General features: G+C 42.1%; 1 protein-coding gene across 4 annotated transcripts in view; it reads left to right on the plus strand.

Moving 5' to 3' along the window:
* Positions 1–16549, plus strand: part of RGS7 (regulator of G-protein signaling 7) — a 494829-nt gene that overhangs the window by 436718 nt on the left and 41562 nt on the right. For all 4 annotated transcript variants that reach the window (XM_019549803.1, XM_019549804.1, XM_019549805.1 and 1 more), the window contains exons 10-14: positions 8058–8132; positions 9382–9480; positions 10220–10281; positions 12904–13014; positions 14076–14201. In XM_019549803.1, the coding sequence (XP_019405348.1) occupies positions 8058–8132; positions 9382–9480; positions 10220–10281; positions 12904–13014; positions 14076–14201 (473 nt within the window). The remainder of the gene's footprint in view (positions 1–8057; positions 8133–9381; positions 9481–10219; positions 10282–12903; positions 13015–14075; positions 14202–16549) is intronic.

Here is a 16549-nt window from a genome sequence, read left to right on the forward strand (position 1 = left end):
CGTTCTTTTCTTATCAAGAGCAAGATGCAAGCTGTGCAATTCTAACACATGCATGCACGTGTGCATGTGCACACAGAGGGACAAAAAGAATTTTGGCAGGGCTGAGCGTGCATGCATGTGTGCCCCTCCCACCCCCTGCCCTCCAGGCAGAAAAGTCTACAGGGGAGGTGGTCTGGGACCAGAGCAGAGCCGGGCCCAGGGCCCAGGGCCCGTGCAACTGCCTGCCCCCAAAGAGCCCGTGAAACTGTTGCTTCTAGCCCTGCACCGGCCCAGGCTGCCTCCCCGCACGCCCAGGGGGGCCCAAAGCCAGGGGCCAGAGTGGGAACAGCCTCAGCTACACCACTGGCCCGCCCTGCCCTCAGTTGTTCCTGGGAAGAGCCCAGCACAATCCAGTGGCTGCTGCACAGGTGTGGTGCCAGGAAGCCAAGGGTGGAAGAGGGCACATCACCCCTGATCTATGCACGGGGGCAAGGGCATCTGCAGTGGTGGGTCAGGCTCTGCCTGCTCCTTCCCTGCATACCTCACTGCTGCTGCTTTGGCAATGGTGTGGCTCCATGTGCCTTGCTGCCCAGCCCACCCAGCAGGGATGCACATGGCACCGTGCCGCTGTCAAAACCTGGAGTGAGGCATGCAGGCAGGGAGCAGACAGAGCCCAGCCCCAGCTGCAGCTGCCTTTGCACCATGCCCCCCCTGTGCGGGGCTCTGCCTGGGGACAACTCGGTGTGGAGCGGGGTGGGGGTCCCAGGGGCTTCCGCCTGGCAGTGCAGCTGAGGCTGGCCCTGCTCTGGCCTTTAATTCCAGGCCCCCCTGGGTGGTCCAGGGAGGCAGCCAGGGCCAGTGTAGGGATGGGGATGGCAGTTTTGTGTGGGCTGCCAGCACCGGGCAATGGCCCCAGGTGCAGGGGAAGGGGCTGCCACATGGGCACAGCAGGCTTCAATCCCTGCCTGCTCCTAGCTGCACTTTCCCCCTCCCTCCACAGACTTTCCCGCTTTGCGGGATGGGGCACACACACGCATCTCAGCCCCCACAATTTTTTTTCTCCCTCCACCTATGGGGCCCATGCCCACCCTCTCCCCCATCTGGTCCTGCTCCACCCCTTTCCCTGCTGCTCTGTGTCTGCCTGGCCCGTATCAGCCTGCCTCCCCTCCTCCATCCACAGGCGACCCGAGGAGACTGGTGGTTCACATTGCGTTATCATGAGGACATCAAATAGTCCCCTCCTTTTCTTCCCTCCCTGCCCACCACCTCCCCCTCCCTGCTGGCTGTTCTGGGTGGCAGCCCTGCTGCTCCATGCCACCAAACTTCTTTAGCAGCAGCTCAAACTTGGGCCCGTGCAGCCCAGGCCACCCAGCCAATCGGCACCTGCCCTGCGGCACATGCACAGTTAGCCCAGAGCATTATGGACAGACAGACAGACAGACTATGGCTTTTATTATATTAGAATAGTATGAGATTTTTTATTAATCATTATATCTAAGCTGTTTATCCAATATCCATCCAATTCAGGGAGCCAAATCCATGTCTTGCATAACTGGGGGAAAATGTCTTTAACTTGAATAAGTGCATCCATTTAAATATTTTTTCCCTTGGATGAGCCCTTCGGTCCTTTACTATCAAGATGCCCTACTCAGTTTCATGTCTTGTGCACCTTGAGATAGGGCAAAAATAAAAAGTTAGATAAAAGGGGATAATTTGCTCTTAAATCTGTCACAAAAACTTGGCAGCAGTATTTGAAGATAGATCAAGGCCAAAGATCTGTCTGCAGTTATTTTCTTCCACTTACATGATTTCAGAAGGGTTATTGAAGTTTACCTGAGTGCAGAATTTTCTCCAGACAGCATGCTTGCCAGGTAGGAAATATGCAATACAGCTCACTCAAAGAGAAGACCATTCAAATCTTCCAGGAAATCTGTTTGGAAGCTCTTCAAAACAATGTTACTATGCAAATGATTTACTACATGCTAAATGGTAAACCTGTTTGAGGAGCCTCTCATTCACAAAAGTTCAGTGGTCCCATAAAAAAAACCTCACGCAAGGGGACACAACAGGGTTTTAAGTCTATTCTGATACATGTGTAGTATGCTAATGAGGGCACATGAATAAAATCAAAATGTATCCAGCTTCCTACAAAGAATTTCAGTTATTCTAGGAAAAACCATAGGTGACATAACAGGTTTCAACAAGTGGCCATTGATAAGGTCTAGGTATAGACAGTCAAAAAGCTTGAGGCTGAATCAATCCAGTCTTTGCAGGTTACTCTAAGATTCAGAATTTAAACTGAAACAGAAGCAACCAGACTTTGACTCAAGAAATGCAGCCATGTGATTGAAGTGGTTCATGCCAGATGCCTGGGGGTGCTAGAGAATAGCTCTCTGGCTGTGTGTTCACTTCCTTTTCCTGATGCCCCTGAGGTCTCTAAGATTTGCAGTGCAGACTCAGAGCAGACAGCTCAGCCCAGCCCAGGGCTGTAAAGCATAATGGGATGCTGATGGACCACAGACTACACGTAGCAGGGCACAGGGGAGCATGTGCCTCCTCTGAGATTGCCTGCCACTGCCAGCTTCTGTGGGTGGTCACCACCACCCCCACCACCGACATGGCCGCTGGTGGCTGCAGGCAGGTCCCGCTTGCTGCCATGGTGTCCCCCAGTCACAAGAGACACCGGTTGTTCATGTGGGAGACTGAGAGGGATTTGAACCAGGAAGGGGACTGGGACAGGATTTTCATAAATCAGTTTGATCCAAATCACATAAGTCTGATACCAGGTTGATCCTAAACCAGTTTCAGCCATTTGGTTTATGTGGCCTGAACTTCTATTCTGTTACAGGTTTAAACCAGTTTCTGATCAGTTAAACCAGTTTGTATGTAACTTCTGTCCCTAGTCAAAAAGTCTGATAATCACTCCTAAGTAAAGACAGATGTCAACAGGAGTGACCAGAGGAGCATTAAATATCACTCTTAACTTTATATTCAACACTTTCTTAATAAATACAGAATAGATAAGAAATAAGGGTGAACTACTGGGCTAGAATTGAGGGCTTTGCAGGGACAAGTTGAAATTGCTAGGCAGTACTGTCTGTTATTCCTCCCTCCATTTCAGGCTGCCAGAGTGCTGATATCTTTCTTTTCTGCCTTCACCTTAGTACTGAAGCTTCCTGACAGGTATCTTCCTGCACCAACATTCAGCAGCTATTCCTTCTGCCGTGTACTTCACAGCTGCTACTCTGGCCTCTTTGCACAAAAGGAATCTTCTGTACAGCTTCAGTTTCTGCCTTGAATTTCATTTACTAGTGTCTCTCAATCCTACTGGAGCATTTTTGTTTATGTCTAGAGGGGATTTCAGGGGCAATATATTATAGCTGTGGAAATTCCTGTAATGAAATTTGAAACTAAGCAGTGCTTTCCATATATCAGGTGAATCCTGAAACTTGCTACAAACTTGAACCAAATTGTGAGCAAACCTGTAGAGATTAAACTAAAATTGATAGTCTGTAGAACAAAGCCTTTGCAGATTAGTTTTATGTAGTTTTCTCAATTTGCAAGTAGGCCCACATCACCCAACAGTGAAAAGAAAGAAAGATATATATATGTAAGACATACATATATATGACACGTGTGTGTGTGTATGTGTATATATATATATATATAGAGAGAGAGAGAGAGAGTGATCTTTCTTTCTTTTCAATGTTGGGTTGTGTGAATCTACTTGAAAATAGAGATTGAATTGCAAATTGCATGTGTGTATATGAAAAAATACGAATGTTGCCAATATTATATTATATTATATTATATGCCCACTGGTGACATCTTGCATTCAAAGAGATGTAGAAATTGTGGTTTGTACACTTTCTCTGCTTCCATCTGCATCTATATTTCTGGAATAGGTACACTACTTCTATATAAATTGATAGTACAATATACTACCCTAAAAAATTATGCCCTCATTTTAAATTGTCTGTCATGCAGTTTCATATGGTTGAAATACCAGTTGTCATGGTAATATATGGCTAGATACAGGCATTATACTGGACTAAGTGATCAGAAATTGATCTAATTCTGTAACCGTACAGAAGTTCAACACACATCTACTGGTCTAAAAATAGCAGAACCTGGTCTAAGATAGACCTGGATCAATGTTCACTAAAAACTAATCAATTTAGATTGGTAAATCCAATTTCTATACCAGATCCCCTATCAATTAAATTTAAATTGCTTTTCTCCAGCATCCCAGTCTCGTTTGCAGCCCCCTGCAGCCCCCACCCCTGCCCCCTTTCAGGAAGGCATGCCAGCACTTGACCTTTATTCAGCTGTTCCAGCTGAGTGCCCAGCAGGCCCTGCTTCTGAGCTCTCCCAGATCTGAGCCAGCAGAGCCCCTCTCCCAGGTCCATCTTCTGCCTCTTGCCATCTGTCAGCCTCAGTGGGGAAAAGAGTTCTCTGTGCCCCCCAAAGGAGTCCTGGGATCTGGGCACCTGTGTCCCCAGACAGTGCCCCTGCACACCCTCAGAAAGCAGCCCACAATGTACACACAGATGACACTGAGCCCAGGAGAACCTCTGTGCTCAGGCACAGCCCTATGGAACTGGCCCTGGCTTCTGCACACCCAGTCAGGGACCCCATGCTCTTGTGCTCAGGCACAGCCCCACAGATCGCCATCCTGGCTCCCACATATTACAGCTCAGTGGGCAGAGCTAGGCATCCTGCCACCCAGACCCCAGTGTAGACTCCCTCACAAGCAGGAGCCAGTGTGGGTGGCTAGCCTCTGGTGGGTCATGGTGGCAGGGGCATAACACTGGGACTGGGCCTTTGACCTCCATTGCATGGCCACTGCCGGCAGGTCCCTGAGCCATGCACAATGGGGTATTGCAAGGCTTTTAAGGCTAATAGCTACAGGGTCCCAGTGTACTAGGGTGAAGGAGGGGGAACTGAGCATCTCAGCTAGGGAAAGCAGGGTTGAGGGCATGTTTTTCCATGCCCAGCAGCCAGTCAGGGCTGGCTTGAGCACTTGGCTGCACTCAGCAGTCTCTGGCAGCCTTGGAAGCCCACAGGGCATGCTGGAAGCTGTGCGGGAATGCCCCCAACCTCATGGCCTCAATCACTGCAGGCAGCCTGCATGCCCTCACCACCAAAGGGTGAACATGTGATCTGTTTGCTCCTGATCTAACTTAGGCTGTTTACAGAAACCCGCATACATTACATTTATTCCTCAGGTTTTTTGAACTTCTGTATTTGGCCTATAAGATGTTCTGAGTTAAAAGACTACAGTTTTTGCCTCTTCATGGGTACCCATTGTATTGTTTTCTTGGGTACTTAAGATACTGTCCTAGAGATATTTTCTCATACCTAGGTATTTTTATTCTTACCCTTCTGATGGTTACTTTTGCCCTTATCACTATGGAAGTCATTGGGTTAACTGATTTTGTGCCATGTTTCAAAACGCATAGGTCCATGCTCATAGTATATAACCATAAAATCAGATCAGTATTAAATTTTAGAAATGCACTGAACATGTTTTAACAAGGACTTCAATTTAGTTTTAAAGCAGTTACTGAAGCTCATACCTGTTTCAGATGTGAAGAGTTTGTTATATTAAACCTTTTCTTTCTGTGTGTTTCATTTGGTATTATAGTGTTTAACAGCTGCCACTTATTATTTCAGGAAAAAAACAACAGAGGATCTGTATATACTTCCTAGAACTTCCTGTGCCAAAATAGTTTAGGAGTCCATCAAATCCTCTATCTTGTCTCCATACCTGGCTAGTGTTTAATGTTTTAAAAGAAGGCTTTATTCCTTGTAATGCATTTAATTGTGATATATTCTACTTTATAGCATCCAATACTTGTCTTATACTGCAAACTGCACTGCTTCCTGACCCCAATGTATTTCAGGGATACCTTGAAGCATGTTGATTAATGTTTCCCAGTATGCTGACTTCCTTCTCCTCTCATTCTGTATCTTTCTTTATAAATAGAAATCCCGCGCTCTAGTTTTGCCTACTAAAAACAGTGTGACACTTTCAGTATAAACTCATACTTAGGAAGGATTTATAATTTAGAAATGTCATTTCAGGCTTAGCCTGGAGCAACTATTTTTCAACCCTTAAGTAAATGTGAAGGTTGCAAGAGAATAGAGCATTAAAATATAGACATGGATCAACATTAGTAGAGAGGGAAGGGTGAATTCCATTTTCAAGTACCACTTAGACTAGGTTAATTTGTTTGTTGTCTGTTTGCTCTTCTTAACCTTAAAATATGAGCACTGCCCAGTGGTTAGGCCAGAGCCTTTTTGTACACCTCACATCTAAATGGGATTCTGAAACTTAAAAATGTGCTCTCTGAGAAGTGTTCATTAGGTGCTGGAGTTAAATACAATTATAATCAGTAAGCCATTAAATATTTTATACTGTCTGATGAGATTCCCTTCCTTTCTCAGTTGTGTGGCTTTGTCTTCTGTGATATAATTTCATTGGCTCTCAAATGAGGGTCTTTAAGTCTAGACAAGTCCTTAATTTCTAAATTTAACAAGCAAGACATTTTCTCTGCTTGGAGTTTTCTGTGAAACAAAGATAGTCGTATTATTTGTTTCTTAGTTATGATTTTTCTGGTGTCATTGAAGTTAAACATCCGCAATCATCTTAGTGATCCAGTGCCTGCCTCTGTTGTAAACTCCTTTTAGAAAGTTTTTGTGTTTGTCTATATATTGTTCACGGCCCTTTCAACGTGCAGAAATAGATTAAACTTACTTAAAGGGCATCCTGGGTGCAATAGAAGAATAGGTCTCTAAGCAAAGGACAAACAAAATGGTATTCAAAACTCAGATGATTAGTAAACTGAGACAGGAGACTGCTCATTGAAAAAGGACTTTAGGGCAGGTTTCAATATATTTTTTTCTGAAGGCATTGTTTTAGGAAAGACATCCAGTTCTGTCAGCATTTCCCCTGCTGTTTAAAGGCAGGCTATAAAACAGCAATACTCATGGCCCTGTATGCAGAACTAGTTTATATGTCTCTAGAGCAGAGGCGGGCAATTAATTTGGGTGCAGGGCTGCTTACTAAACTTTGGCAAGCCTTTGAGGGCCACATGACAGGCAGCCAGGGGCAGATAAATATTAATTTTCTAAATTTTTTAGGGGTGCTGTGGGCCGGATGGAATGGCCTGGCAGGCCGCATCCAGCCCATGGGCCGCATTTTGCCCACCCCTGCTCTACAGGCATCTATACTACAACATCCAAAGGTTTGTTTTAACATATGTTGTCATATAACATTATGATCTAATTATCTATGCTTCAGTTTTTGAACTCAGTTTTCTTACCTTAAGGCCCCCTCTACACATGAAAGTAAAGGCATGATGAGATCTTACGAGCGATTCATAAAATCATGCCCCTGCCAAGCCACAAATGCATCGCAGCAGGTATGATTTTGGGATTACACTTTAGATCCCATCGCACCTTACTGCTGGTGCAAGAAGAACCCAATCCCAGGCTCCCCTGCAAAAAGAAGGTCCCACAGCTGGGAGCCTCCTCTACTGACAGGGCTCCCAGGCATGGAGGCACCCCATGCACCTCCATGATTGGGGAACCGCTGCCACTCTGATCTTCCAGCCATGGGGCACCCCATGTGCCCCCAGGTTTGAGACATCAGAGCAGGACTCTCAGCTTCAGCTGTGCCCAAGCTGAGAGTCCCACAGCTGAAGGGATTCTCAGTCCCAGCTGCATCATACACACAGCCAAAGCTGAAGGTCCTGCAGCTGCAGGACTCTCAGCACTGGCTACACATGAGACAGCAGCTGTGATCTCCCAGCCACAGGGGACTGCCTACGTGTGCAAATTAAAGTTGGATAGAAACAAGCTATAAAGACATTGCACTTTTTTGAGCAAAAACTTTTTAAGGTGTCATAGATAATTCGCACTGGTAGCCAGTGTATATTTATTGTGCAATTAACTATGTTATTGCTTAATAGATATATTAAAAATATATATACCACACCTAAATAATGATCTCTTGGCATAGTAATTATATGAAATGAATATGAATTTTTGTCTTAGATGTCATTTTTTTTCAGCCCGGCTGCGTAAATACGACTGAAGTGGATATAAAAAAGTCTTCAAGGATGAAAAATCCTCACAAAACAAGAAAGGTAAATGCTGAGTTTGGATAGAAAGCAGTATATCTCATCATTTGACATGTTCTTCAGTTCTTTTAATGAGTGAAAATATAAGCCCCCTTTTCTTTGCATTGTACTGATAAATCAAAATATTTCCTTGCCTCTTCATGCCTTTAAATGACAAATTACCAGGAAATGTATTAAAAAAATAAGGCATTGTTTTCTTTAGATTGCATTATAGCACTGTTTGTGGGCTATTTAAGGAGACTGAACATATGAATCTTATGCAGTTCACACATACAAAGCCTTAGAACAACTTTCCAACTTTTGTTTCAGTTCTCTAAACCAAAATATGTAACTACTATCCCAAGACCTTAAAAGATATGAAGAGAATAAGTTAAATGTGTTGCTTTCAGTGATTGAACACACATAGTTTATATTTACTATCCAAATTATAATGTTTTCTATGAAAAAAGGAAAATGGCTTAGAATTTTTGCTTGTAATATATATGTCAGAGCCCCAGTAACAACAGTGGGTTAATAATAACCCTGAAAGGAAAAGGATCTAGTTTAAGGTAAAAGCTTTTCCTCAACTGAAACATTTGAAAAGTTGATATTCATATCAAATTCCAGATTTTACAAATCACCTCTATTTATAATGGCCTGGACTGATACAGTACAGTGTATAGCAATCCACCGGAACTCTAAGACAGCCAATATCAGGTTAAGCCCATATTTAATGTAAACTACTCCTTTTAGTTAGCTTATGGTGACATTCCATATAAAGGACTGAATCAAAAGGAAGTCTGGATTTGTTGACATTTTCAGTAGTGCTCTGTGTGTACTGATCAAAGTTTTCAGACATTAGTCATCTATAAAACATTCACCATACATTTGGAAGCTGTACAAATAATAATTAATCATGACAGTGTACCTCTCAATTTCCTGTTCCTTCTCTTCCTGCCAGCCATTTCCACCCACTGAGATAGCTGCCTTCCTGTGTTATCTCCACTTCCTACTTTACTAGAATAATTAAGTAACATAAAATATGGTAGTTTTAGCATCCTATGACACCATGAAATTGTGCATTTTTATAAGAATCCTTTAATACTTATCCCAACACTGAAATACAGATTTTTTTTTTTCAGTATGTGGTGTACATACTTGAGTACTAATGTAAAACTTCTGAAGAAACAGAGTTAAAAGTATATATACAGTTTCTATAGGCACAAGTAGAGCACACGTTGAAAACAAATTTCTGTCTTTCCATGTTTTTGTGTAGTCTGTCTATGGATTACAAAATGACATTCGAAGTCACAGTCCTACCCATACACCAATACCAGAAGCTAAGCCACCCACAGAAGATGAACTACATCAAGAGGTTTGGAAAACAAATGCACTTTTAAGTAACCCATTAAAACATGGAAATTAGATTCAAAAGTTACCGTAACTTGCAAGGATATTTATTTAGCATGTAAATATGTAGAAGAAATAAAATCTGACTTTTTTTTCTTTCCCCTTCTTTCAGTATTGGTGGACTTATGCACTTAGCTTCCATATTAAGACTAATGGGAGTAACATTAACATTTTTTAGTCTTTATTAGCAGTTTAAGCTTTACCAACAATCCACTTATTGGGTACTTTCTATAATTAAACCCATCAGCCTTTCAGCACTAAGCAGCTTGCTCACTCTTATTTTCAACATTTTCATTTAACGTTTCAGGGCGTAGTTGCATCATGGTGTATGCATATGTGGGATATACACCTATATGTACCATTAATGCTTTGTTAATCTTTCCTAGAGCAATAGAACTTGTAGAAGATGCATGACTGAGCAGTTAATGGCTTTTTTTGTAAGAAATTTTAAAAATGCTAACTGGCTTTCTGTTGATGAGCCCTGAGGAAAATATGTTAGATCAGTCCCTCTTTGGCTTTGTATAATTATTTATATTTACTAGAAAGTTATAGTTACTCTAGAAATATAATATTGAAATGTCAATATAGTTCATCTATACTTTTTTTTATACCTTTGGATAAATTAAGATTTAATAAAAACAAAAATCCTGAAAATAGAGCCAGGCCATGAATTACTCATAACATTTTGCTTTCTCTTCTTGCAGATTAAGTATTGGCAAATACAATTAGATAGGCATCGATTAAAAATGTCAAAAGTTGCAGAAAGGTAAGTACGTTGTCACATCCACTATTTTTGAAGTACTCTAAGAAGCATAGGGAGAAAATTTATGTAAAGAAACCAAACAGGAGAATGAGACAGGGGAGCTAGGATATTATTGAAAAGCACTGAAGAGAGTTTTCTTTAAATGTGAGTTCTTCAGTTATGACATGTATCTTATTTTCTAATATGGTGCAAATAAATACCATTCCTGCTAGTTTAGGCTGAAAAGAAAAAAAGTGCGTATGTATTGCCAGGGAAGGAAAGATGCTAAAATCGCTTTGTACAAACTCCTTGACTGTCTATCCTAGGAAAATAATTACCTGCTTTTCCAGATCAGAGTGGTGAAAAGGCTGTAGTATTCCAAGGGCAGATGAATACCATGTGTCCATACTGTACAGGACATGTATCCACTACTTGCAGCTCTAAGCTTCAGAGCTTAGTGATTTCTTATGAAGAGCATCTGTGTGTGCACTTAAGTGTTACTAAATTTTATGTGTATTAAGCTAATATGCATTAAGCGATTTTGGTAGGTATCTAAACAGTCAGGGACTTGGCACTAAAGTTAATGCCAAGTACCTGCAGCACTGCCATGTGCCCCTAGTGGCTGGGCAGACCTGGCACTAAAGTTAGGGTTGGGTCACGTCCACATGTGCTTTAATGCGCTTTAACTAATCATACCTAAATTTGATACCTGCATTTTCAGGTATCAAATTTAGGTATGATTAGCCTAATTTCACCATTTTTAATGCACATGAAGGGAACGCATGTGTAGACGCATGCTCGTAATTCATATTAAATTAGGCTAATATGCATTAATGCATCTCGCATAGATGCACCCTTGTTATATGGACTTATCTTTGGTTTTGCAAATACTTAATTTGATCTCTGTTGCTAAAGAGGTGCCCACACAAATATATATCCTCCTTGTTAAAGTTATTAGGGAGTCCTGTTTAGGGAATATGACTGGTTTTGACAAATTTTAACAAGCCTGCACCATGCCTACTCCCCAGTGACTGAAAAACAAAAAGAACCCCCACGCCTCACACCCTCTACTAACTCTTTTTTCCATTGTTTGCCATCTTTCCCCCAACATTAACTTTCCAGAATACTCTCATTCTACCCTGCCTTCATGTGAATGTGCAATGCCACTGAGTCTGTATAGGTAAATAAGGCAACCATAAAGCCCCATGTTCATAGTTATCCCTGTTTCATAAAGAATATTTTTTCTAAAGGTCAGGAGATTGGTCATCTAAATCTGTGGAAGTGAAACAGACTTTAATTAGAGTGACTAGGACTTAGTTCCATCTAAGTCCTAAAACAGACTTTAATGAGACATTAACCAGACTGAAACAACCTGTGTACCTAAAGAACCTGTCTCTGAATCTCCCATGCAGTGATGCTGTAGCTTGCCTCATATCTATATTCTCAATGAGCTTCTTTTCCTCAGCCGGTCCATCCACAGCAAGAGTCGAACCCACTTAAATAGGAATGAGGCTCATATCAGACTGATGGGGTAGATGTGTAAATGGCCAGCCTCTCTCTCTAGACCAGAGAAGAGAAAAATAGCATCCCAGTCTCTTTTTAAGCTGTTCCCTTGTGGTATGGCATGTGATGGTAATTCAAACATAATTTGCAGGTGAACCAAAAACAATGATTGTCCTCAGGATCAAATCAGTTTGTACAGGCCTCTCTCTCTGTTCTGCAACTGGCCACAAATGAGCAAACATATTCTCTTTTAGATGCTTCCACCAGCTAAAGTGGAATCGAATCAGGAGACCCTTTAATTTCTCCAAATTGGATCAGAACCTTCTGAAAAGATTCAGAGAGATTCAATGATTCAGACATAGACACAGCTTTAAATCTTTTTCTACATACCTCAAGGTACCAGGCAGCTCATGAACACTGAGATGGTGAGGCAGATGGAGCGTCCCACAGAAGTGCGGGGAGGGGTCCCCAGCATGCTCGGCGACGGACCCAGAAGTGGATGAGAAGCATATCCAGTCCACTTCCAGGTCTGCTGCAGATTATGTGGGGACCAGCTCAGAGACTGGTGCCTCCTGGTTCTATGGGAGTACCCGGGGTCCCCCCGCAGCTGAGCTGGTGGGGGTGCAGTGGGGGGGTCCACTGCTGAGCATGAAGCGGGCCCCCCACACTCCTGTGGGATGTTCCATCCCCCCACCATCTCAGCATTCACAAGCCATGCCTGATACCTCAAAGTATGTAGAAAAAACATTTAAAGCTGTGTCCATGGCCGAATCGCTGATTCTCTGAATCAGCATTGAAACTTCAGATTTGGATTTGGCCAAATTGAATTGGGACAGTGATCTGAATCAATGAATTGAATCACTGTCCCCCGAATCTGACCAAATCTGAATTGAATACAGCCTGCTTTGCACATCCCCAATGCTTTGACAATCAAAGATGACAACCAGTCTTCTATAGAGTGTTTAACTTATTACTTATTAACTTAGGTTTCCTGAATGAAAGGAATGTTACTAATTTTAGCAATAAAATTATTCTTTTTCAGTGCTTGACAAGCTAGGAGACACTTTGCTTTGCTTTTCAAGAATAAGATTCCTAATCATAAAACTCATTAACTACATAATGTCTGATGCTTTATTTTCCAAGTCTATTAGCCTACACCGAGCAGTATTTGGAATACGATCCATTTCTTGTGCCCACTGACCCTTCTAACCCTTGGATATCAGATGACACTACTTTCTGGGAACTTGAAGCAAGGTATGTAGTTTTCTTTTATGTTTAGATAAAACCCACACAAGTGTAATAGTAGGTAAATTAAGGATTTCATAAAGGGACGTGCACGAGCAAAAACCTGTGCTGAAGGGGTGGCTGCACCCCTGCTCCTTCCTTGCACACCATGCAGGCAGACTATACACAGGAACATCAGCAGAAGATTTTTTTTTTTTAAAGTTCCTCAAGCATGTAAAAATCTCCCCCACCTTCCCTGTGTTCAGTGACACATTCCTTTCTCTCCCCTCCCCTCCCCTCTGTTCCCATCCCCTCCCCTCATATCTGCCGCTTCTGCCATCCCCAGATGACTCAGGGATGGAAGGGACTCCAGAGCCACCCCTCCTCCACTCCAGCTAGACTGTACATGGAGGCAGGCTTGGCTTAGAGACAGTAGCAGCATCAGGTGCTTCCCCCACACCTGGGGAAACTGGGCAGGAAGGAGGAACCCACCTGCTGCTGCCGCTATGCCTAGTAGAGCCCAGTTGGATTGGTTCTGGAGCTCCCACTCCACCCCCTACCCTGCCTCCAGCTTCATCCCTGGGACAACCTGAAAACAGTGGCAGCAGTGAGTGAGGTTGAGGAGGCATGGATGGGAAGGAAAAGGGATGTGCCACTGAGCATAGAGGGGAAGGGAGGGAGAATTTTTACTTGTTTTGGGGACTTGAAAAAAAGTTCCCAGCTGCTGGTCCCATGACATGGTCAACTGAAAGTGGGGTGCAGGAAACATGAAAGTATGAAAGACTGAAGAATCCATACTTGCCATTTCCAGGCTTCAACTAGGGAGAACTGCCTCATTTTAGATTTGGATCACAACTGTCCTTAGTTGAGATTGCCCCTTTTCATATGTGCATACATATACACCTAGGTTACATTGATTAAGTGTGGAGTGTGCTTGGTTGAATGATAGTGAACCTCTGAACAGTGCACAAGCACACATATGATGTGGAAGGTGAGAAATATGAAGCTGGACTTGTGGAGTTCATGTAAACATACAATGCTGAAGTACTAGTTACTGGGTTTTTTTTCCCCTCTTCCACTTCCACTCTCAGCAAAGAGCCAGGACAGCAGAGAGTAAAGCGATGGGGTTTTGGCATGGATGAAGCACTGAAGGACCCTGTTGGAAGAGAGCAGTTTCTTAAATTCCTGGAGTCAGAATTCAGCTCAGAAAACTTAAGGTGAAGCTGAGGACTTTTATCTTTCAATAGCTTTCAAGACATCTTCTCTATGTCTGTTGCTATTCTTTTCTTGCTGTTCATTTTGCACTCACAGCTACATTGCTGTTTTTTTATTCTTTAGGTTCTACTCCTATGAATTGCTGCAATTGCTCTCAATTTCCAGGAAGTTTGAGAGCTGAGGTTGTTCAGACTTACAACAGACTTTAATAATGTGTGCATCTGTTGACTAAGCATATTTATTACTCTGGTTACTATCAGCTTTTAGCAAAGTAATTTAACTAGAAACCTTCATCTTGAAACTCATCCCCAAAATACTGACCACTCACAGGTTATTCAACATATTTTAAAACTGTGGGGGGATGGCAGGAATTCAACATTTTTGGCAGGAATGCCATAAAGTAGTCCCTCCCAAAGTGCCACTCTGATCCCCTTCTCCCATCCAGTCTGATTTCTGCTCTATGCCCTTTGCTGTCTGCCTGAGCTGCTCTACTTTCTCCTCCACAGTCTGCTATCTTACACCCACGCAGAGCCTGCCCATGCCACTTGTGGCACCTGTGCTGCAGGTTGGCCACCTCTGTTTTAAGGAATAAACTGACAGGGAGCAGATTTAGACTAGACATTAGGAAGAACTTCTTTACGGTAAGGGTCACCAGAATCTGGAATGAGCTTCCAAGGGTGTTGGTGCTCTCCCCTACCTTGGGGTTTTTTAAGAAGAGACTGGACAAAAACCTGGCTGGGGTCATCTGATCCCAGCGCTCTTTACTGCCCAGGGCCAAGGGTTGGACTCAATGTTCTTCTGATGTCCCTTCCGACCCTGAAAATCTATGAAATCTATGAAATGCAGCATTAGAATAAACTTACATGGAGAGATTGTTCCAGCATGACTAAGACATTTAAGACCATTGAGAGCTTTTGCAAATCTTTCCTGTACTAAGTGAAAATAACAATAAGGTTATCCAATAGTAGAGGTTAAACATGAAATGATTAATGTTACTTCTTTCTTTCATGTGTGGTTTCCAAAAATATATATATTCTTCAGGAATGACATAATAAAAAGGTGATGTATGTGTGTGAAGTTAAAGCTAACTGTCTCTAGTTAAAATTATTTCAGATATAAAAAATGTTCCGAATAATTTTATATAATTATAATCAAACTATTGATAAATGCCTCCATATTTACTTGAATCCAAGATGAGGTTTTTCCCCTCATTCAGCACGGGGGGGAAAAAAACCCTTGTATTTGATTTGAATACAAGGCAGAGCAGGAAGCAGGTGGCTTCCACGGCTCTGACTCTGGCCCTGAAGCTGCAGGGGACAGGTGAGTGAGCAAGCATTGTAAGAGGGCAGAGGGTGGGGGAAAAGGGGCTGCCTGCCCCCATCAGCTGTCTGCCCCTGCTGCTGCTTTTCCCACTGTAGCAGTGGAGGGGGGATGACTTTATGACATCCCTCCAATAATTAAATTCTATACATGGAAAATGATAACATATTTATAAATTATCCATATATAAAAGCTAATTATTGGGCAATCACTTTAAATTTTAAGTCATCTTGGCTTTGGGTAAATGCAGTATTTTCTTGTGGTAGTTCTAGTGGAGTCATAATAAAGTCCTATGCATTCAGCAGAACTATAGATATACATATCTGTGTGTGTACTCTCTATATAGAAGTATTATGTATTATATGTATATTGTGTGCATATATTGAAGTATTCTATATTTGTACTATATATCTGTGTACTATATATAGTACTTCTAGATACTTCTGTATCTCATAGACATATATTTCAGAAGTAAAATCTACCTTAGACTTAGAACATATGTATAACTTCTAAGTTATGTAACTAATGTGCATAATACCTAATACATATATTACTCCTATATTTATATGTGTGTGTACACACATACATAAAAACATACACACCTATAATAATGGGGTGACCTATGTATTAGGCAATATGTATATAATATTAGTTAGATAATATATGAATTTCTAAGGTTAATGTAGATTTTACTTCTGAAATATATGTCTATCATGTGTCTAAATAATATATATGTACACACACACACACAAATATATGGTAATATCTATCTATAACTTCTATATGCTATATAAAGTATATCTAAGGTTAATGTATGTTGAATTTTATTTCTGAAAGGTATTTCCATCACAACCCCATCCCCATGCTTTCACCCAAGTATTAGTTCCCATGGCTCAGCTGTAAATTCCTTAAAAATTTTTGCAAACATAGCAATGCTGAGACCCCGATCTCATTTACTCCTGTATAATGTCCCAATTCTGAAAGATGAAACCAGGCTCAATTGCTAAAGTTGAGGTAACAGAACATCTCA

The sequence above is a fragment of the Crocodylus porosus genome, unplaced genomic scaffold (assembly GCF_001723895.1).
Source record: "Crocodylus porosus isolate Cpor-Errol unplaced genomic scaffold, CroPor_comp1, whole genome shotgun sequence".
NCBI lineage: Eukaryota > Metazoa > Chordata > Crocodylia > Crocodylidae > Crocodylus > Crocodylus porosus.